This window comes from Clytia hemisphaerica, unplaced genomic scaffold (genome assembly GCF_902728285.1).
Source record: "Clytia hemisphaerica strain Z4C2 unplaced genomic scaffold, Clytia hemisphaerica genome assembly, whole genome shotgun sequence".
Taxonomy (NCBI): domain Eukaryota; kingdom Metazoa; phylum Cnidaria; class Hydrozoa; order Leptothecata; family Clytiidae; genus Clytia; species Clytia hemisphaerica.
This window is the reverse complement of record NW_027103283.1, coordinates 123,177-146,893: the sequence shown is the minus strand read 5'-3', so window position 1 is coordinate 146,893 and position 23,717 is coordinate 123,177. Positions and strand designations below refer to the sequence as shown.

Below are 23,717 nucleotides of genomic sequence, written 5' to 3'. Positions count from 1 at the left end.
CATAAGAGTAACTCTTTCACACCCTCGAAAGTCTCTCAAAGGGTTACAAATTCACGAAAATCGAAATTTCCTCTCTTAAAGGATCGTGATTTTCAAAAATTTGGACAAAAATTGAGTGAAAATCGATCAAAATTTTGAGAAGATACATTAATTTTTTCTCTCTCATTTTGGGAAAAGTCTCTTTAAGGGTATTTTAAAGGAGAAGGGCACCTTTTTTCCTCTCTTTAAGGGTTGATTTTTGAATTTTGGCTCATATATACCCGTCACCTCGCAAACCTAGTACCCCCCCAGTTGTGCATAGGTTCCCTCTATCTAGAGAAAAACGATGATTTTTGATCACAGATAGTTCCAGAAACGTCTAATTTCATTATAATTGGCAACAATGTGTGAATATTACACTGTGACGACAAATCACGATCCTATTCAACGCGCACTCAGCGAAAACAAAAGCAACTATTTGATTGAGATATGCGCAATGAAATTCTTATAGTCTTCAGGTTAAATTTCAAAGAAAGCTAAACTGTGGTGTTTACAGTATTGCAGAGCTACACAGAACTATAATTTTCTGTTCGCAAGCTATGCTGAATCACCGTCCCACTCGAAATGAATCCAAACTTTTACTTTAGAATATTTACTTTTACTGTAAATGTAATGCCCAGCTGCGAAAGCTATCCAAATATGTAAACCATTTTCCACTCCCTTGCTTTTTATTTAGCGCATATCTCATATGACTGATAATATTTACCTTGGAGATTTAAGGGGCGAGCTGGTTGAGTTTTTGCAATCAGCCTTGTGGAAAGTAGGCCATCCCCTTCAAGTGTACAATAAATTTTGCTTGCCAATTCTCAACAAATGCTTCAAATCTTAACAAATATCATATCGTTTAAAATTTAAAGCCCTAAGATTTTCGAAAATGAAGATGAAATATGAACCTTTTATCCTTTTATGGGGGGGGGGTGCTTTGATGTTAGCAGCTTTACTTTGGGTACTTTATAAATAGATATGTAAATATAAATATTTTTCACGTAAAGTTATTGTATCGAAAGTTTCAGCCTTTAGACTTTAACGAGAGCATGGTTTAGAAGCTTTTTTGATTTTCAAGCAATTTCTCGCTACTTCGTTTCCTATAAAAAATTCAATCACTATTTTCGCGTGCAGGATCCGACCTGAAATCCGATGGTGTAGGTCATTCAGAATTGCTTTACTTCAAATTAAAACTCTTCCAATTATATTTTCACTAATACAATCATTCAATATGGTCTTATTTTTATTATCATCTTAATGTATGAATATTTTGAAAATGGCGATTCTTTTAAAAAAGTTTTTTGTCACCATATGCTTACATTTTCCTGTAAACAGGAATTCGGTTTTTTGAAGCAGCAGGTTTGACACGACTCTAATATTCAAAGAGAAGTACTTTAGTTCTTCCGAAAGGAAAATGACTAAAGCCGCTTTTCCATTTCGTTGCACCTTACAAGGGAACTTCTTTTGTAAAATTTTGCAATTTTCAAACCCCACTTTTCAAAACCTGATTAAATTTTTATCGAAACGAAGATTTGTCAAAATGATTAACCTTTGAATTTTTTAAGTTAAAATAAAAATCCTAGTAAGGATTTCAGATATTCCTTTAGACTCATTAAAATAAATATATTATCTATGTACATCAAAAATAATACTCATGATATAAAAATTTCTCAAAAGACCTTTCTTCATTTTATGTGAAAATCACAACGACAGAAGTTTTCAAACTACAGAAAAAGATGATAGATATTACCTTATCGGGGAAAACTTCGCCGGGGAAAACTTTCGTCGGTGAAAATTCATTGCTGGTAGTTGGTAAACGCATTAAGGCCGAGGAAAATTTTCGTCGGGAAAAATATTCGTCACTTGTCCAAAATTTCGTCACTTTTCCCCGACGAAGTTTTCCCCGATAAGGTACTTGATTTTAAATTTCGGGTAACATGAATTGCGACGATTTGAAAAAACGTCTTATAACTTCAAAGATTTTCTTGAAATTTAAAAAAAACTATCGAAAACTTTCAGGTAAGTCTTTTCGATCCAAGGAAGCCAGATTAAATATCCCTAACACAATAAACTAGTCTAAGTTAGAACAAAATGATCTAGATTTAGAATATTTTAAATACTAGTAAGATCATTTCAAATTAAAGTATATGTTACATTGAGGTAAAATACTTCAAATATAACCCAAAAATCATATGTCTTTTGAGATTAATGTTGTTGATGTTTGATGTCGATGTTTTTATTCTGGGGAGACAAGACTTTGTTTCTTTTCCCTCTCTTGGTTACACCTTTCGATGTTTTTGCAGCTACCATTTTGCGATGGTGTCTGATCACGTGACTTCTCTTACGCTTGCGACGCCGATTGTAACCATACAATGAACCGTGGTGAAAGTGAACTGAAAATGGAAAAAACAGATGATCATAGCCCTGTACCTTAGCGTGCTTTGAAAAGGCCCGATAATACACCCATGTATCAAAGTAATCTAATAAAGGAAATTTCTTTGTACATCCCTGTATAAGAATGAACTGAAGGCGAGAAATTTGATTGCACCATGAACTTTAGGGTTTGGAGGGATACGCTAAATTCTCATCCTGAACAAGTCGGTTTGCAAGTCTGGCTCGTACAGCACCGGTTGAAAAAGTGGAATAAAATTAAAATCCTTCTCTGATAGGACTTTTTAACTTTTTAATGTCTTACCCAGGGGTTAGTATGTACAATGTGCATGTTGTTGTGAATTACTTATTGAAGTGAAAGACTGAAAGACAAGAGATAAAATATGTATGTGAATGAAAGATGTTGGTTAGTTTAAAAACATTCCCGTGTCGCACACCGGCCGCTCAGAATCTCGCCGCACTGGAAAATTTAGCCAAAAATTGTCCCAAAAATGGAACTGACTTTGATTTCATCCCTATTTGAGATTCAAGGGAAAGAGTCAAAAACGTAAAAACAAAAATAGAAAACACGAGGAGAGATGTTAGGTTGACGGATCTTGCACTAGTTTTTCCGATGTTTTCTTTTTGACGTGAATGGATAATGTAGTTTTGAAACTTACCTGGGCATCCACTTCCATTTGGACCAGTTGCAGCACTCTCACCATCAGGACAACATCCAAAATGTGAATTACGACAAGGTACACCTTCAATACTGGCGAAATGATGCTCGTTACGTTCTAAAGAAGATTAAGGGAGATGGAATGAAGTGAAAATAATAGCATATAATAGCTATAAACTAACTTCCGCAAACCATGTGAATATTCCTACTGAGTGTAAGGCTACAATCAGCGCTGAAATATATCGGCAATTTTGGGTATTTTAACGTTTTTCTGAATTTAAAAGTCGGGCGAGAATTGCAGATTCAGTACTTCCACTTTGCTTCATTGGATTTTCCAATTTTGGAGGGGTTAAGTGGCTTCCAGGCTATGATCTCAGCCTTATTGGAACATTTTCGAGCTTTTAGATCCTGAGATCCTAAAGTCCTAAGTTTTAAGTCTAGTGTTAAAACTCTTTTGTGCCAAATGTTTCGGCGCCGATTGTAGGTGATAACCTCCGATTGAAAAAGTGAAACAATTACTTTGGTTTAGTGTTTCTTACCAAAAGACACGTTTAAGTTCGAAACAAAACAATTTTTGGACTTCATATCCTCCAGATTGGCTAAAACTGCCTCTCCGAAAGTCAATTTTTAGCAAAAGGGAAGTAGAAATCGCGTACATATTAGTATATTTTCAAATCATAAGACTATCATCTTAAATAGTTAGTGCATTACATTTTCAAAAAGTAAATATACAGGGACAACGTTGAGGAAATTTACACCTTTTCCAAAAAAACACCATTATCTGAAAATCTTTTTTTGGGGGGGCCCAGGCCCCCGGCCCCCCGGTGGCTACGGCACTGATTAGGGGGGGGTCTCTACTGTAACCTCTTAATTGGCAAGTTACCTGACGAAGAAATATGGTCTACATAATTTGCTTCGTTTAAACGTTCATGCGCTGAAAATAAAAGCGATGGATGGAATGGAGTAAGTGATGTGTTTCATGCATGGTATGATGTATATGGAATGGAGTGAAAATATATTGACAGTTTTTCTTGATGGTTACGATTTTGGTACCGGGTCCGTGGTTTTGAAAATCGAATAAGAAATTTTGACAATTATTTTCGTATATAATATTTTAGAAGGATACTTTGAAAAGTGTGTCTAGCTGAACTCAAAAGGAATGGGATGGATTCTTTTTTAAATGTAGGCGCCTTTTGAAGTTTTTGCAAGACATACCTAGCATTGATTCCACTTCACAGTCAGCTCCTGTGAAACCTGCAGGACAATGACATTCGTAAGCGGACAGCGCATGCGTAACACAGACACCTCCATGACGACAAGGATTTGGGCGACATCTGTCCATATCTAATGAATTGAAAATCGGAAGAATTTAAGTAAAAATAATAGCCGCATTATTTTTTGCCGTTCAATATAAAGAATCGAAAAGAGCGTAAAATAATATTTTGAACAGTTTGCGAGAGAGAAATTATGAACAGACTATGAATTGAAACTCAGGAAATTTTGCATCCACAGGTTGTCGTGCATTTTGGGTTCAGCATTGTTCGTATAAAATGCAAAAAAGTTTAACGTATAATATTCTTGAATGAAAATGACCTTTTAACTTTGAAACTGTGATTTTAAAATGAAAGATATGATAAACAATTCATATTCACCTTCACAAGAAATACCAGTCCAACCATTACCACACTCACAACGATAATCGCTACCATCCGCTATACAAACACCTTCGTGATGACACGGGCTGTTATGGCATGGGTCACGATCTAAAAAAGTTGTAAAATATGTATTAACAGAGTTTCTTTTCCCTTTAAAAAAAACTTATTTCAGATTGCTTGACTGTATAGCCGTGGGCCCTATCTCTTGATAGTGGGTGGGGAAATCATCGTGCTTGCCAGACCTACGTTTATGTTGAGCTAGCAACAAAACAGATGCTCGCCACAGCGTATTGACCACATTTCTCACCATAGTGTGATTAGTCACGTGAGCAAGGACACCACCTCATTGGTATACTAGCCAACACTCTTGTTTTAGAGTATGGTACTTAATTGTCCTCAAATGGTTTGGGTTGACCTGACCTGGATATGTGTTTCCTTAAACACAGTAAAATGCAAGAATTGAATTTGACCTAAATGAAGACATGACATTTACCTGCACAGTTTTGACCATGGAAACCTCCAGAACATTGACATGTGTAGGTGTCTGCATTTTCAAAACAAACGCCATTGTTCATGCAAGGGTTTGGTAAACAGTGGTCCAATTCTAAAAAATTGAAATATAATTTCTTAGCTTATCTCCAAATTTTCAAAAAGTACTGTTGGCAATAGAGAAGTTCTGTCAAAGTGTTCTAAAAGAACAACATCTTGATAGCTAGCTAAATTCAAAGGGGGCCTTCGACGACAACCTTGGGCTTTGTGTGATGACATTCATGGGTCTCACAAACAACTGTATTAATGCATCCATTCCATTCCTTTAATCTAGAGTTCGATGGAAAAGAAAGCTCACCTTCACAGAACAAACCACGATATCCAGACATGCAATGACATTTGATATCATCACCTTCCGAGAAACAACTTCCACCATTATGACATGGTCTTCTATGGCATCGGTCCAACTCTGTTTCAGAGGAATATTTATATTATAAAGATTCAACTTTCACCGGGTAAGCAATAAAGTGTAAGCATTAAAGTTTGAATTTGAATATTCTGGCTTTTTTAGGCAAGGAAAAATTTCATTCTAAATAATTTAAAAGAAAGATTTACGTTAAAAAGGTGTCAAGAGAATCAATTGTTGGTTCAAAGAAGTTGGTTTTGTTCATACCAGACTATGCTACAGTCTAAGACAAACCATTATCTAAGAAATAATCAAACCCGAAAACAATTCGCAAACGGGTCGAAATGAGCTTACGACTGGTCGAGTTTTTCTTCGGCTCTTAATCCTTGTAATGGTGTAGGTTTGTAGCTATTAAAGCATTTAGATGTATTAAAAAGAGAAAGGAAAACTTTAAGAAACCAAAACGTTCAACATCAAAAGATGAAGCAATGACAATACCTTCGCAGTTGATACCTTGATATCCATTCTTACAGACGCATTTATATTTGTTATACTCATTGATGCAAGCTCCTTCGTTCAAACAGGGATTGACGTCGCATGGTGATACCTCTTCTGCCAAAAGATAATAAATGTAAATTAATGCAAAGATCTCTGTCTCAATAACTCGGTGGGAATAGAAAATTCTACTTCTTAATTGGCGGGGACTTCAAATTTATAATTTCAACTCCAAATTTCTTATTTCACAAGTAGGGAATAGAGTAGTGTAATTTTTCAACGTCACTTAAACGTGTTTGTATTTTGCCGTTATTTTAGACAATCTTTCAATTTGCATGGGGCTCTAAATCGCAAAGTCTTGATTAATAATAGTGAAAATAAAGCACAATTATTAATAATGATGATTCTGACGAAAGACCCATCCTACCTCCACAGTGAAGTCCCTTGAATCCATGAGCACATGAGCATTTGAACAGGCCATCCTCACTGTCGGTGCATACACCTCCATTGAGACAAGGGTTTGGCTCGCACCGAGATTCATCTGAAAACAAAAAATACTTTTTTAAATAGCCTTCGGCCAATTTTATTTGTCTCAGATGAATGATTATGATATTTCAAAGAAAGACACAAAATTTCAAATATACATAATCGTTGATAAGCATCGAGTTTAAAGCCCGAATGCTACAGTGAAATCTCTTTAATGGGAAATGATTAAAGAGATTCACGATTACAGTACAAATTTCAAAGCTTCAACTTTTTTGCTTGGGAGAGGATGAGGATTCTTCTTTCGCCCTTTACGCTTTAGGCTTTAATTCAATAGTAAGCTCTCGGACATCACTAGATTCGAATTGCTTTTTCTCACCTTCGCAATTATCTCCATGGTAGCCGTGTCTACAAATACATTTATATTGTGACAGTGTTTTCGTGATACACGTTCCCCCGTTGATGCAGGGTGCGATGGCACATGGTGACGGTGGTACTGGAATAGAAGAAGAAGAATATTCTAACTGCTAGAATTGTTCTATGATTTACTACATATTGGAGGGTGAACACGTTAATACTATTATTGCAGACAAGGCTAGAGCATGAGAAATTTGCAATTGATCTAAAAATGAGTAAAACAAACAAATTTGTCAACGCGTAAATTCAAGAATTCAAGCTAGAAACAACTAGACGGTTCCCGTCGTCGTTGCAGACGCCGGTTTAGCTTGCGTATCAAAAGCCCTAAGGATGATAAAGAAGGTATTGTTGACGGCGGGAGTACATCGAGAAGCGAAAAGAATTCTTTAAATAACCTAAAACCTTAAAATACCTATTTATTCTTCAAATGGAATGAGAGAGTGGACATTTTAAGTAAGTGATACATTGTAAACATAAAATTAAAACCACGACGTATCATTAACTGCTTTTTCGAAAGACTAAGATTTTCTTATGTCAACACTGCACAGAATCCCTCTTTTATACTCAAATCAACCTCCTGACAAACTATTCGAAATCGCAGCTGGTCTACCATTTTAGCGTGCCAGACTCAAAATATGAAATTCTTTTAGTATATGAAGATAGAAAGAAAAAAAACAATTCCATACTACGGAATTTTATATAATGTATGGTGAAATAACATATCTAATGGCCGGTTCTCATATAAGTTTACTATCTTATGGTTCGAAAAAACAACTGTAATGTCAAAATGTTTCAATTCTTCTTGAGAAAGGGCCAATGCCTTGATTGAAAGTTGCAACCGTTTGTGTACGCTTATGCAGATTGTGTTTACCTTCACAAACTTCACCGGTGTATCCTCCAATACAAGTACACGTTCCATCATGGCAAAGTCCTCCGTTCTTGCATGGACTGAAGTGACATTTGTCTTTCACTATAAGAGAAAGGATAACTTCGACTATCATATTCTTTATATTTAGTATACGTCCCCGTATTAGAGACCCAGTTGGCCCCTCCCGAGAAAAAATTGCGAAATGATCGTCTCAAAAAATACCATGAAATTTATCCCTGTTAGAAAGTGTCTTGAAACCTCATGCATAGTCATAAAATGATTTTTTAAGTATCTCTACCAGATTTCTGAGCTGTTAAAGATAGAATTCAGAATCCTAGCCATTTTTAGAACGTGACTTTTAATCTCCATTGGAATTTAGCCTCTTCATTGCATTTTATCCCAACCAGCTGAAGGTTCTCAACGAGTCGTTAATAAGACAGACTCGGTAAATCATGCATTATTATCCTATGGAGTTAATAAAAATAAAGATGGAGATGGTCGTGTTCACACTGTAGACCTTCCTCAATTAAATCTATTAACAACAAACAAAGAGATTTATGATAAACGAATACACTGGTTTATCACAGTTCTTTGTAGCTTCACAAAATCTTTTGGTAACAGATAATTGATTTTGCTTAAGCCTTCTGATTGGTCGTTTTTAATTGATAATCTCATGTAAGTTTGTAGACTGTTTTCTACGAAAAGTTTGATGTCGCGCTTAAAGTGGGGGGCGTACGAGGTTTTGAATTACCGCCATCCCGGCCATTTTTTTGAAAATCACCGTTATCCCGTCCAAATTTTTCGAAAATACCGGTCCCGCTGTTTTTCCCATAAGATTCTAAGGACTAGAAGTCAAAAATTCGGCAAAATGGATTAGAATGTGTATGAGGTCGATCACTATTTTTGTATTTTGGTTCGATTGCAAAGTTTCAGCCTAATCAGACAATTTTAGAAGTTTCTAGTCTGCCCCAAAGTTTAGCCTTGTTTTGAGGCTAAGACTTGTGACCACCGCCTAAAGAAATCAAAAGTTTGAAAAATGAAAAAACACACAGATATCTGTAAAGCCGGAAGGGCTAGATCTGCGGCCTGGATCAAAAAGTGAAGCTCATACTTGTTTGTCTCATCCTTGTTTGGGCTTTGGTGGGATTTCCTACCAAAGTCACCTGACTAAAATCATGCAATTTCACTGGTTTGAGAGGTGCGAAATAGCGTTTGCCGCCTACTTTTCTTGCTCTCGCACACCGAGAACAATGAAAATGCTAGATCCTATCAATCACCTCGAAATTCAATCAAGTCACAAAATCATGCTTCATTTTTTTGCTGGATAAAGGTTAAAGCTGCAAATCTAGCCCTTTGGGCTATGATATGATAAATCATTGAATAAAAGAAACACCCCAGGGATTCACCCAAGGAACAAGAACAAGCGTGCAAAATTTCAGCGGACAATTCGACCAATTTTGTAGACTCCAGCCTACCCCAAAGTTTCGAGGTGACAGATAGGACAAGTTGATCGAATTCGAAAAAAAAACATTCAAAAATTCGAATCTTTGTCTGGTTTATCCTAGGCTACGGTCATATCTCCTGCGCTCCGGACGTAAAACTTCTTCTCTTCGAAGAGAAGCTCAAGTGGAACAAAGGAGATATGACGTAGCCTAGTTTCTCCGCGAACAAAACATTTTCATAAGAACCGGGCTTTATAAAGCCCCGTGCACATCTGCATTAACGTTTCAAATAAGGTTTTTTATGAAATGTAAGATCCTTATTTTTTTGGTGTTTTTCGCGTTTTTTCACCTTTGCTGACTCCTGTGACAAGCTTTTTTATAGTCCGAAAGTTTTATGTACACCGTCTACGTATGGCTTTTACCGAAATACCGTTGTTTTTTATAAGAATTACCTCATCCCGGACGAAAAATCAGGTGTTTTACCGTCACCGTGGCTCTTGCAAAATACCGTTTCCCGAACACTTTTTATCGTTTTTACCGCATCCCGGCCCTAAATTAGGCCTTATCCCGAATACTGCCAGATCGTACGCCCCCCACCTTAAAGCCAAATAAGTAGATTGAAGTTTTGAGATTAATCGTCCTCACGCATCAACAACACTGATTGATATGATTCAATAGACCTTTTCATAAATTACGTCACGAACATCACTTGCCTCGTATTCAAACAATTGCCATGGTGATTATATCCCTTGAGACATTAGATGATTTTTTTACGAATAGAAAGTAGTTGCAATAAAATCCGCTGGGAGTTAACCACCATGGCAATAATTTCAAAACGAGGCAAGTGATGTTCGTGACGTAATTTATGAAAAGGTCTATTTTTACATTTTTTCTCTCTTTTTTTTATCTTTTCTGTTTTGCTGAAATATACTTTATTGCACGAAACGCTCCTTTTGTTCATGTTAATGTATCTTCCTTAATAAAATCTTTTGTTTTAAGGGAAGCCTCTACCCTACCTTTAAGACAATAGAGCTTACGACTTTTAATTAAGGAAGATCGATTAAAAATTACAATACTACGTGTTCGACTCTTTGTTAAATGCACGTTCTGTATTGTAGTCAACAAAGGATTCTCCTAACTACATTTTAATTAAGGAAGGTCTGCAGTGTGAACACGACCAATGCCTTTTGTTCTATTCTGATTTATCATCGGAAGCAAACAGCTGTTTGGTTGCTTTGGGAATAAGATGATTAATTTTGGGTATACTCGTGGGAATATTTAAGATGAATGAAAAGACATTACATTTTTAACAAGTATATTGAAATATAATAGCCTTGTCATGAAAAATTGAGAAAAACTTCACATAATAAGCACAATACTCCAAACTTCTAGGGGAAGCTGCCCATAAAGTCATCGATAGATTAAAAAAAGAATTACGTGTTACGATTAGGAACCTTGTATCGATCCTTTTGTCAGAGTATGAAAACCGCTGCCCACTTAGACGTGAAGATTTTTAAGATAAGAAACTTTCAATGATAATGTGATGCAACTCTCAATGTTAACAAAATGCCAGCTCAAAAATGTGCCCTTGTGAAATTAATATACTGTCTTAGTCTTACATCAGTTAAAACTATTTCGAATCGTATTTTAGCAAGGATTTTCGGCAAAATTAAGTTTTTCAAAATCAACCAAACAGTCTCTTTCTGTTCTTATAAAGTTATAAATTGATGTTTTTTGCTTCCAATGATGGTACATCAGAGAAAAGCCGCTTTGAATAGATTTATAAAAGATTTCAACGACTATTTAGATCATTACCGAGACGTTTTCTCTCCATCTATATCTTTATTACCTCCATGATTATCGCTAGTGAATAAACCGATTTACAAGACAACAGTATTCACAAATCAAGGATACCGAACAAAATGGAGTAAAATATCCATGTCTTGGTTGCTTGAAGAGAAATGTTTTCAATCCCAAGCAACAATCAACAAGAAATAAATATCAGCTTGACAATAAAATTGAATCGTTCTTTGTCAGCTAATTGGAAGAACGTTAGTAGTATTCAAAGGAATCAATTTGAAACCAACCTTCACACCGTTGTCCATTGAATCCTGGCAAACAATTACAAGAGACGAGGCCAGACATACTGATACCGACAGACGATTCACATGATCCTCCATTCAAACATGGTGTCAAGTGGCAATGGTTGATTTCTTAAAAAGTAAAATGATTCAATGTTTAGAACTTGATGTATCTGAGATGGAGGAGTCTTTCAAGTGACATTGCACTCGACATTGCATATGGACTGATGGTATATCTACTATCATCGGTCAGCATTTCTAGTACTTCACAAAAGAATTTCTGGTGTTCCTCGGTAATTCAATTCATTATTTAAATCGTGGACAAAGAACCTGTTTCTTTAAGCAAATTCACACAAAAGCTTATTTTTAAGAATAACTTTTTCAAACTGATTGGAAAGAAATTTCACTTCAACGAAAAATTAATCATTGGATGATTGAACTATTGCAATAAACTTCGTATTACCTTGGCAATCTCTACCCATATATTCTGGTGAACAAACACATTCGAAATCACCGTTGATTTCATTACAAGTTCCCATATTGTGGCAAGGGTTTGGCTGACATCTGTTCATATCTATAAAAGAAATTTGTGTGCAATTCTCAATGTGATTAAGATATGCAGTGAAATGCATCTAAAATAAACGAGAAAGTGCTACAATGTAACGTGACGACCTTACCTTGACAATTAATCCCTTTGAATCCTTCTGCGCATGTACAAACGTATTGTCCGTTAGTTTCAGTACATACCCCATTATTATGACAAGGATTAGGGTGGCATTTATCCTCCTCTGAAAGAAATAACGAAAAAAAATTTACAGCTGATCCATTCTTTATTCCGATCTTTTGAGGATGAGAAATATAAAAAAAGATGTAAATTCTTTGGTAACACTGTTCAAGTTAAGGGAGGTATCTTATTCAATCGGACATAGAAATGGTCGACTGTACATGGGGGGGGGGGGGGCGTACGGGTTTGACGGTGTGACGGTATTAACCCTTTTTTCTATCGGTGTTTCGGTGTTTGAAGAAAAAAGTGACGGTATTTCGGTGTCAAACATGCCATGCGTTGATTTCCCTCTAAAGAATTTGTGCCCTTTATGTTAAGGGTAATTTTTGAAAGGGGGGTTCTTGGATGGTTCTTGCATTTGGATTGTCAGAAGAATTGGTAAGACCTCCGCAAAAGGGAGTTCTGTAAAGCCAATAACTCTGTACCTTCACAATCTGTTCCCTTGAAACCATTCGGACAAACGCATTCATATCCATCACGAACTTCATTGCACGTGGCACCATTCATGCAAGGATCACCCTCGCAATGTGCTGTAAATAAACGAAAGTTCTTAGTCATTGCATTCTCCACCATGCAAAGTTTTTTAATTTTTTTATTTTATACAGCCAAATATTTTTAGGGGACAAAGAATATATTAAAATATAAAAAAACATAAAATTATTTTCTGTTTCTCTCCACTTATCTGACATTAGGACACCATGAAGTCGCGGAAGATAGGACCCTTAGAAGGACGAGCAACTTTTCACCAGGATGTCCACCGGGTTCGATCTGATGGGTCACTGATTTAGGGATGTGTAAACTGTTTTTTTACATAAACACACAAAGAAATACCGGATAATAACAACTGATAGTAAATTTTACGAAATTTATCTGTCACTGTGAAAAAGAAGAGTATGCAAACTTAAAATTTGGTATAAATTTTACAACCCAATTATTGATTACCGCTAATTCATATCGATTGGTAACAAAACGAAAAGATGGGCAGAAATTTAAAGAACAATGAAATCTGTGGTACACTTATTAACATACATTCTTCATTGCGTTCTTCCGTAGCAAAGCTACCATCTTCATCTTGTGCCGCCATCATGGAATGTGATCCTGCATACATACCAAAACGTCCTCCCATTGGTCCACGGTGTCGACGACCATATCCTGCCATACCTGATTAGACGGGATTTATTGTGACTTTATACCGTTCTAGAGAGAGGGATTCTTTACCTCCAAGAATACTAATATATTCCAGGAGAAAAAGACCAGGACTCAAAGCTAGTTGATAAAACACTTTCAAAATGTTAGCCATAATAAGCAATTTTCTGTAGCTAATGAAACAACTTTCTTCTATTTCAGCCAGATTTCCCCCAAAAAAAGCGAAAAGATCTTGGAAAGTCTATGCTATCTTAGTTAAGACATTGGATCGGGATCTACTTTATGACTATGTAGAAGTTGAGGCGCGATAAACTAAAGCGACCTTCATTCAACAACCAGTTAAACCAATAGCAGTATTATAGAGCGTCTCTAACCTCTTTCAAGGCTTTCTATATAATGAATTTTGTTGTTACCTATAGGAAGTCCATTTCGATATCTGTGCATGAAGGCGTTGTATGGCATCACCATGGGCGGGCGTGGTATATGAGTCGTTACGATAGTTTTTTGAGTCATTGGTGGTGCCTTCATATACACATAGCCATCACGAATAACGAATTTAGGGCGGGAAATATATTGACGTTTGTCGTGTTTACTGCTAGAGGCGGAAGATGGTGGTTCCGGAATTTTATTTCTTTTGTATACTGTGCTATCGTATTTGGTAGATGGTTGCAAATTTTCTGATTCTTTCTCAGCAGTGGTCGCCCCCGATCCCGATCCACTTTCTACTTCTTTGGGTGCAGCTTCTTGTTCTTCAGCTATTCCACTTCCTGATTCGTCCGATCCTGACTCTGATTCCACCATTGGTGCTTGGTCGTCATCAATTGGGATTATAATTTCCCGTTTCAAATCAGAATCATCCGATTCTGTCCCTGATCCTGATCCTGATTCTCGGATGTTATTACCGTTGAAATCTAAAACTTCGGATTCGAAATCAGATTTCACTGCTCCATTTTCATCATTTTCCATTGTTAATTCGGATTCGTCATTCTCAGATATCGGGGAAATATGTGGGTCATCTTCGGGTACAAAATCCCGTTTTGCAATCATAGAATTGTCACCATCTTCATCTTGCAAAGCAAACAACGTCGTTAGATTTAATGTTACAATCAAAAAGATTGTAAAAATTTTCATTGTTTTTATATGACCTTTTTAATAATATCCCTATAATAACATACGAGACGAAAACTCAATAATAGACTCAACACGTGTTCCAATAATAAACCTAATTATTTTTCAAATATTTCAATTATTGAATATTCTTCTAAAAATTAACTTTTCCTCGAAAATATTCAAAAACGAGTATATTAGAATTAATTGATTTAACATGCCCAAAAAGAGCACAACTGCGGCTAATTGCATCTTGAGAACAGTGTTTATCACCTCATTTTGAGCACAAAATGTTTCTTTTTTCGTTTTAATTCCTTTTTTGTTTTATAAACGATTTTTCCTTCTAAAACAAAAGTTAATGCCTATATCTAAACAGCAATGCTAAACTTTTGTGCAAGGCTTTAAAATCTAGTGGGAATTATAAAAGCTACTTTTGAATGTCAGGGGATAAAAGCTGAGTGTAGTTAGAAAATGGAATGAGATTTTGGGATATCTTCTTAATAAGGATAATTTTTCGGCTGACTTTGCTGGTTCCAGTAAGATAGATACTGTTGGTATCACAATGTATGGACATCATACTGTGACGACGGACGCAAGTGATGTTTCGGTGATTTCAATGACAATTACCCAGGATTTTTGGTGAAGGCCGTTCAATCAATACACTCATTTATTTAAATTAGAACAATCTTATGAGGACAATAAGGTTAAAAAATGCCAAAAAATAAGAACAATTTGAGAACAACTCTCAGCTTTGAATGGCTGAGCAAATCAAGGGTCAAAAGAACAGTCAAAGAAAGGTATCGAAGCAGAAATAACCCAAATTTGGGGGGAAAACTGTCAAAAAAAAAGAACAGGCGAGCTTCAACAAAATTTGCTGCTTCTTATAAAAAGAGAGTCTAAAAGATTCAATGTTACGGTTTCTGCCTTTAATCTCGTTGTAGTTAGCCTTGCAAATGCATGCAAATAAGTAGACTACAAAATTCTTTTGTTAACAGAGCTACATGTCGGACATGTTAACTTGATAACATGTCCGTATTTTTATCTGGTCAAATTAGTTTATTATGTAGTCTAGCAAGCTAGACGACTAATTTATACATAGTAGAAATAAAGCAAAAAGTAATGAATGGAACAATTTTAGTCGTCTAGAAACCTTTGTGCACTAACTCCAAACAAAAGAAAAGTGTCAATATTGCAATTATAATTTTTTCCTGCTCAAAAAAATTCTTGAGAAAAAAAAATGTGTGTGGATTTGTGTATTGAAAGTTTTTCATTTGAGTTGACTTCGTTTTGAGAGTTTGTTGTTGCTTGATAAATTGTTTCTCCCTACGCAAGTTTCTGCGTAGCTAGCCCCTGTATCTATAAGGCTGGAACACCGGATTCTTCCAGTCGTTTATACAAACTAAATCCCGTATTGGTATTATTAGTATTACTGTACACGCATTATAAACGACTCCAGTCTATTTATTATGATAACTGGCAATTATCGTGACATTCACGATGACACATTTTCTGTCCTAAATGTCAAGTTATTTGCCCGAAACGCTCAAGCCTAACTGGGTGATTTTGTCCAAGATGTCAGGTTATTTGCCCGAAATGCTCAAGCTTAATTGGGTGATTTTCTAAAATGTCAATATTTTTATTCTACCGTATCATTTTTTAAGTGCAACAAGAAAATTTATACATCATAACACGACTTCTAACAAGGTTATTATTTTTATCTTGCTTTTTTCAAAAAAAATTTGATAAAATTTGATTTTTTTTACCCTGTTAACTATCATGATAAATATCAGCGCAATTTTGTGGCACGGTTCAATAAAAATTTTTTCTAGGAATCGATTAACCCTATTCGTACTAGGGGGGGGGGGCTGTTTCTGTTCCAGATGAAACTAATGTTAATAGCTCCTGAAATAAAAGAGCTTTTAACATGAAATTTTCTCAAAATTCTTAACTTTTATTCAGCTTCAAAATAAAAAAGATTTGACATCTAAAAATTTTCACACCTTGAGCAAGATGACATTTCTAACAGTAAGGTGTCACAAAAATTTACACATTTGTGTGCCAATTTTCATTTTTATATTTCCGTCCTCACGGGTCGATTTCTGAAAAAAGATAAACTGTGATGCTCGCAGTTGTTGAGAGAGGATAATCCGGTTCTGTGTTTCTAAATGCGATGAATTATGTCATAAATATTTTCTTTGTACAAGAGAACTTCAATAAAGTTCGAAATCGCCAAAAAGTAAACACAATTTGAGAGCACACCCCTCAACTCGAAATTTGAGTTTTACACAAATGAATTAAGAATTAAAAAAAAAATTGACAAAAACCTTTTAAAACATTACAACTTTTCCCTAAAAAATACACGATAGAAAATTGTTGAAAAAATAAAAAATATCCAACCTTGAAAAAATATATTTATTTATTCTTGCAGTTGAGAGTGAGAATAAGAAGACCCTTATTTCACGACAGGGAAGACAACTGACACGCATTTGACGATAAACTTTCAGCAGCGTATAGATCTTGTTCTGAATCTCTTTCTCAAAAGTTATAAGAATATCCATATGCCTTAATGTGTCAGTGTTTTGCTGTTTGAAGAAATCAGTGCCTTCAATTTTAAAACGCCACGTGGTGACTAAGTAACATTTTACGGGTAATTACTGCTTTGGTATTTCTTGTTGGAGACCCTCGTATTAGTGCACTTTTTTCCAGTGGAAACCACTCTCGTGGATACAACTGTGATTATGACTACAATCTTTCCACAGGGTATAAAAAAGACGAACACTTGCGAATTGATTTTAGACAAATCGTTGGAGGTATTCATTTGTGATTGGAAGTAGCGAAGTTCCGTCTGGTAAATGTACTCCAACTTGAAAGTGCTCACCTCCACCAAACTCCAACAATAAACCTTCCAAATAATAGACTTCTCCAGATTCCAAAGCAATCGGATCAGATTCTTGTCCTATTCGCCTGTAAAAGTAAAAAATATAAATGATCTTTACGACTCTACTCTAAAGCAGACCTCCGTATTTTTTTGTCTTAATTTCTTTCTCTCATCTGCTTAAAGATTCAGTACCGTAAGTTCTAAAGCTTAGACTTCCTTTGAAATGCAAACTGTGATCGTAAAAGAAATGCGTTTCTTGCGCTGGCTGTCAGTAATACCAAACGGTTTATGACTTAGTTATGGTGGAATACTTCCAAAGCATCTTACATGAACAGTTTGACTTAACCGTTTATCTTAACAGTTTTGCCGCAACCTTGATTATCCAATCTGTAAACTATTTCACCGTCTAGTTTTAAAGATTGTGTTGTTTTAAATAAGTTGACATCGTTTACTTACTCATCAATTTTAATTCACAAGCTTTCTCACATTGAATTGACACGGATGCGGAGAAAGATTGTTCAGAAAGAGGACACGAAAAACATTAGTTAAATTTTCCAGGAACAAATCTATAGACTTGCACTTGTAAGCTCGATTAAGACATCCACCTGTTACCCAACTGGTTTAAAGCGACAAAATGATGTCAGTACACCATCCAGAATGCCAATGATATCCCCTTCTCGCAGACCCGGTAGGGTTTTTTCAGTAAAGAACAACGGACTGAAACTCGGGGGATTGATATTCCCATGTTTATGGCTAGGAATTTGAGTTCCATTGTTTCGAAGTCAAAATATTCAGTGGAGATAGAAAAAAAAAATAGCCGAATATTTGCAGTGAGGATTTGTTTATTTGATCATTTTCAGCGAAGACAAAAATCGGAGTATAATTTACCACTGGGGAAGATGCTTCAGGCCCCGGCGGAACCACCATAAAAGTGGGGAGGCTGAGGGCTCAAAATGAGATTAAATTTGCGTGGAATTCGAAAAAATATCTCATTTGCTCAAAAGCCTCCCCGCTTCCGCCGGGCTCGTACTTCCAGTGGAAAGAGGTTTTTGAGAAAGGGGTGTTTTGTCATGTGAGCTTTGAAACAGAAATAATGTGTTTTAGTTGGTTGAAGTTACTTACCAATCCCAAGCGTTGTAATCGACATAATTTGTCTGATAAGCAATCTTTTGTTTATTGACCTCGTCCGTCTTGTTGTTTGAAATATACAAATCCCCTGCATCGTCACAGGCTATTACAAATCTGTATAAACCGGATTGTGGAGCAATGAAATATGCTTGAAGACGCGCGAAATAACCATCTCTGAAGTTTCTACCCATATCAAAATGATCTGCATATCCGATGTAATCTGGTGATTGTGGATAATTAGGGTAGGCATTTGCTCTTGCGATTGATGTAGCGTAGTAATAAAACATTGAAATTTTGACCTTTTTTTGGGCTGGTACAGAAAATAAAAATATTATTATTCAAAAGATATCTTTTGATCGCGGCAAACAATCAGCTATTAAACTTCACATCATACTCTGCAAGGAATACAAGAAAGGCTGTAATTATTTGATAGAGGCCATAAAGATTCAAATTAGATGGTGATTTTGTGCATGCTCTGATTAATAAGTTTGTACCTAATCTTTTAAAACCTGGCAGTGACTGAAATGATTTGGAGCATATCGAGGATGGTAAGTATTGTGTAACCGTCGTCCTCAGATTCTATGCAATGAAATACTATTTTTATCCAATGCAGAAAAAGAGTTAAGAACAGAAGAATGAATTCGAGGCAATCTGTTGGCGGGAGAATGGAGACCCTAACCTTATACGGAATCTAATTTCCATTGATTCTTCACGAGAATTCATTCATCTTACCTGGACTCGGATGCATCAATAGTTTGCTCTCTTGAATGGCACAGCCCCCTGTATTTGATCGGAGCGCCATAACTTTCGGGCCATCATTCAGAGGAATGCTAGAAGTAGGACTCAAGCAAAAGGCATGGAATTGGATGGAATTATCTGAAAGTGGATACAATTTGCGAGTTCAAGTTAAAACTACGAATCTTTCAAACAGCAATCTCGAATATAATCCAACTTAAAATTCACAACTTAAATTATAAAAAACATATCTCATCTTTATTTAAAACGCAATGTAGACTATCGGGGAAATGTATCTCGCGTGGAATAGAGTTTTAGAGGGAATTAGCTTTGAAGAAGCAGTCACAAAACCTTGAGCCAAGAAGAAATCTGGTGATGACAGAATGGTATAAGAAAAAAACTTACAAAGAGTTCTCAAAAATCTTCCATCCTTCTGCTGATCTGTGCATGACGAATTCAAAACCAAGGGAGCACCATTACCTAGAAGAGATTGACCGCATACTTCTTTCTTGCTACATTTATGAATAAGCTTTCTTGATAGGAGGTCGTAATTGAAGACTGCATATTTTTGATTGCAATGTTTACTGGTTGTTCTATAGACAAGGGTAGTATTGTCCACAAAATCACAACTCTTTGTCTCAGGTTCCAAACAGTAATCTTCTTCTGGCGTTGTTAAATATACGTCTAAAAAGAATGGAGGTGTATTTTATTGACTTGAGATCGCCAGTCATGTAGCACAACACAGAAAACATCTCATTTGAAAAGGCTCGACTAACAAAATAAGAGCAATATCTAGCAAGACAAAGGTACTTTGAGACTTACAGTTTCATGGATGCTTCTAAGAATGTATTTTTAAAAACCATTAAAAAATTTGAATATTGATGAATTTGAAATAAACTTTTGACCAACCTCCGCTTTCAAATGCAAATGTAGAAAAAAGACATTGATATGTGTTATCTGCGTAATTAGGGAAGCATACTTCTGATTTCTTGCAAGGGTTTTTCAAACATCCATTCTATAAAACAACGAAACATTTACAAAATGATAATTGAAAGATGATGTTGTATATACAGTAAGCAATTTTTCAGACTACCAAAACGACTAACTAAAGGTCCTATTGTTTAAATCGTTCAAAAGCTCTAGGATGTTCTTTAACCTACTTCAACTTCCAAAAGCTAAATATTTAAGTAAGAGTGATATCGTTTGCTTACTCGACAATTTTAATTTACAAGCTTTTTTATGAGGCCCCAAGTGGTTTTCACGATGGCGTGATTTTCAAGTTTGTGATTTCGTGAATTTTTATTATTTGCCACGTACAAAATATAAATTTCTAGTTGAGGTAGCCCACAAAACTGTGGCATGTTATACATATTCTGTTAGGCCAATTATCCTTGATTCTGAAAATTTAAGAATCACAATGAAAAAATTTAATGAAGAAGAAAATGAAGACTTTTGCGAAGAAGAGTATTTCAACTTTGAAGAGCTTATTTTCGACGAAGAAAAAAAATTTTGAATTTTTTTTTTGCGGTAGATGGTGTATCTTTTACCAAACTGGAAATTTTTCTAAAAGTTTATTTATAGAGCTTTCTGACCAATTTTCCATCCAATTCTTTCATAGAAAAACAGCAATAGCTTTTGATGCCTTAATATAGAAAAATTTTCCGAAAACCTAAAACAGTTCAATTCTTTGCGGACAGTTTAAAAAAACTTCGAAACAAAAAGGTTAATTAAAACCCATTAAAACTTGGCATTTTTTATAAAAGAAGGTCTTTTTAAAGTTCATAACGTCATTTTTGCAATTAAATTCTTAATTACTCTTAAGGGATTTGATTAAGAAGACATCTATGTTTTAGCCGGTTCTTTAACACTTTTAACAAAGAATTGCCCTTATAACTTTTATGTTCAAATACTAAAATCAATTTTCTGACTATGGTCATAGCCCTTAAGATTTTAAAGAGCGTGATTGCGTGATCGGAGGAACCGACGGGATCAATGTGATTGTGATAGAAAGGAAATTTAACTAGTTAAACATGACTTGGAAAATCTTTTGGGGGGGCTCTTTTACATTGCATTGACACGGTGGATGTGGAGCAAGATTGGTCAGAAAGAGGAAAAGAAAAATATTTTGTTGCTTATATCAGCACAATATAACACATTATAACAGACTTTCCTGACATAAAACATGTGTCTGGTATGAAACGGGAACACTTGTGTAAAAATAAAACTTTTTGGAGCTAAATGTTGTTATAATAGTCCTGTTTCAAAGCAACTCAAATTCAACTAAAAATGCAACTAAAAATGGAACTAAAAATGGAACTTACAGAAATCAAAGAGTGAATTGAATCATTTGCAGGTACAATATTATTTCTAGATTTGTAAATGTCAGTTCCCAGAATTTCACATTCTAACTTATTGGCCACTTGTCGAGTATTGATGCTCTTACAATCTCCTTTTGTTTTGACACATTCTTTCACACAAAGTGATCTACTGCTGACACTATACGTAGCCAGAGGTGCGACGTCCAATTTATACCCTTTCAAATGCTTGAGATTGATGTAACTGTAATTGAAGGAGGCGTTCGGGTGTGGCGAATTGTACTGAACATTTGGCGAGAATTCTTTCCGACAAAATATTACATTATCAATTAACGCACCAAATAAAATAAAGTAATGCATAAAACTTAATGATTTCATCGTTTTCATTTTTTGTAAAACACTTTCGTTGACAATTGTCTCTCTTCAAACTTTTCTTCTTCTAAACTTGATTGCTTCTTCTGACCTCTCGTCAATTGTTTTGAGTTTCCCGATTTTCGTGTTTTTGTGAAAAGTGATTTTTACTTATTCACCATTTATTAAGAATCTGGTTACTATGCCTTAGGATTGACTTCAATTAAAAAAAAACTAAGATTCGAAGTTTTGAATAAACTAAAGTTTTAATTATTTAAATATAATTTCCCAATTCAATTTCAATCAATTACAAAGATTTTTACTTTTAAACGTTTTCCAGGGTGATTCACCACCACCGAAACATGTTATTGCATGCATAGGTACACATAACTTTAGGATGATAAACACCCTTTTCAATAAGAATCAGTGAGGTTGTTGAGGCTCAATGGCCCTTAAACTGTTTCAAATTCAGCAATTCTAGGGTCAATATTTTTGTTCTTCATTTATTTTTATTTCTTGTAAGAAAGATTTTATATGCAGAAAACTTAATACGATGATGATATGATTCACCCAGCCAAGTGAAGTTTTTTTACCTTTTTTCAATCAACGTGGTTCAAAGAAAATCTAAGATAAAATATTCTTCTAAAAAGTATCATCATTTTTGAACCAGTGTAGAAAAATTCTTCACTTTTTCATTTCCATTATTTTCCTTTCATTTTCCATTTTATAATTTTTTTTCAATTCAATGGGTTCGGAGAAATTGGTAAAAAATTGAAGTGTCCATGTAAACTTTTCTACCCCCTCCCTTTTTCTAGAATCAGATACAAAAAATCAGGGTTTTTACACGTTTTTAAATAAATCTGAGCCCTTTGTCTTTTATAATGAAATCAATGGGCCCATGTAGTGATTTGGGAAAATATATATCTTTATAGCTTTTATGTAATTATTTAGCTCTAGCTCCAGATTGGAAAATTGGATAAAAGAAGCCAGTTTTTCAAAAATAGACGCAAAGATCTTTTTTTTTCCTTTTTGCACCTTATATTTGTTAAAAAAAAAATTAGAATTAAAAGTTCTTGCTTGGACTGAGGTGCAAAAATTCGGTGAATTTGTATTTAATGGAAACTGTTAAAAAGATTTTGATATCGAGAAGAAATGAATGGAAAACACTTATCAAATTTTTTAAATGATCATCTGTAGATCTGAGAAATTTCGACTTCCGGATATTTGAACTGCTCTTATTTTTAGGGCAAAAAGTTTCGCGAATTATGATTTTAGCCGAAATTTCCCAGATAAAACTTTCACGAATACATATAAAATTTACCTTTTTGGTAACAAAAACACTCATAAAACACGTAAAAATTTAGCAAACAGTGCAAAACTGAGTAGGAAAGTTTATTTTTCGTGAAAGAAAACTTTCGCGATTTTCAGGTTTAATTTTTTACCTGGCAGAAACTTTTTTTCTGCGACGGAAACGCTAAGGTTCTAATTTGACTAGATCTTGACCAGTTGAGGACGTCGGTATGTCAACACTTTTACCGTCCTCAATTTTTCGGGTCAGAAGTGCGGGTTATTCTAAATGGCTACAGTCACTCTACCGTCCTCAAAAGTGCAAATACATAAACTCGCTAATTACACGCAGGTGCTTCATAAATGGGTCGATTGGAATTAACGGCATTTAAGTGGAGATTAAAATAATTCTATAAATTCTAATAAATGGAGGGTCCTTTCTGTTTGGAAATGTTCATAAGTTATAGAATGAATCTATCTTCATGCTGTATGCCAGTTTGAAAATTACCTTTGAACCAAAGATGGAGCTTGGGTTGGAGTTTATTTGGGTGAAATATTTTTCTGCATCAGAAAAGGT

General features: G+C 35.2%; 2 protein-coding genes across 4 annotated transcripts; both read right to left on the bottom strand.

Moving 5' to 3' along the window:
• Positions 1-1,939: 1,939 nt before the first annotated feature.
• On the bottom strand, positions 1,940-14,665 carry LOC136805191 (adhesive plaque matrix protein 2-like). 3 transcript variants are annotated; one of them, XM_067061768.1, is made up of 18 exons: positions 13,753-14,665; positions 13,223-13,354; positions 12,619-12,723; positions 12,087-12,197; positions 11,873-11,983; positions 11,416-11,541; positions 7,890-7,988; positions 6,981-7,097; positions 6,546-6,659; positions 6,122-6,235; positions 5,576-5,686; positions 5,222-5,332; positions 4,726-4,836; positions 4,289-4,417; positions 3,957-4,007; positions 3,075-3,191; positions 2,720-2,777; positions 1,940-2,417 (listed from the first exon to the last, which is right to left on the bottom strand). In XM_067061768.1, the coding sequence occupies exons 1-17, from the start codon at positions 14,468-14,470 to the stop codon at positions 2,758-2,760; spliced, it is 2,397 nt and encodes a 798-aa protein (XP_066917869.1). In that variant the 5' UTR covers positions 14,471-14,665; the 3' UTR covers positions 1,940-2,417; positions 2,720-2,757. The 3 variants fall into 3 exon arrangements, with proteins under 3 accessions (XP_066917869.1, XP_066917859.1, XP_066917866.1); XM_067061758.1 differs by lacking the exon at positions 2,720-2,777 and having other exon boundaries at positions 2,218-2,417; positions 13,753-14,554; XM_067061765.1 differs by lacking the exons at positions 2,720-2,777; positions 3,957-4,007 and having other exon boundaries at positions 2,218-2,417; positions 13,753-14,554.
• A 2,057-nt stretch (positions 14,666-16,722) lies between these two features.
• LOC136805158 (uncharacterized) lies at positions 16,723-21,946 on the bottom strand. Its single transcript, XM_067061722.1, has 6 exons — positions 21,509-21,946; positions 20,097-20,202; positions 19,593-19,871; positions 19,185-19,328; positions 18,447-18,762; positions 16,723-17,410 (listed from the first exon to the last, which is right to left on the bottom strand). The coding sequence occupies exons 1-6, from the start codon at positions 21,887-21,889 to the stop codon at positions 17,239-17,241; spliced, it is 1,398 nt and encodes a 465-aa protein (XP_066917823.1). The 5' UTR covers positions 21,890-21,946; the 3' UTR covers positions 16,723-17,238.
• Between the last annotated feature and the right edge of the window lie 1,771 nt (positions 21,947-23,717).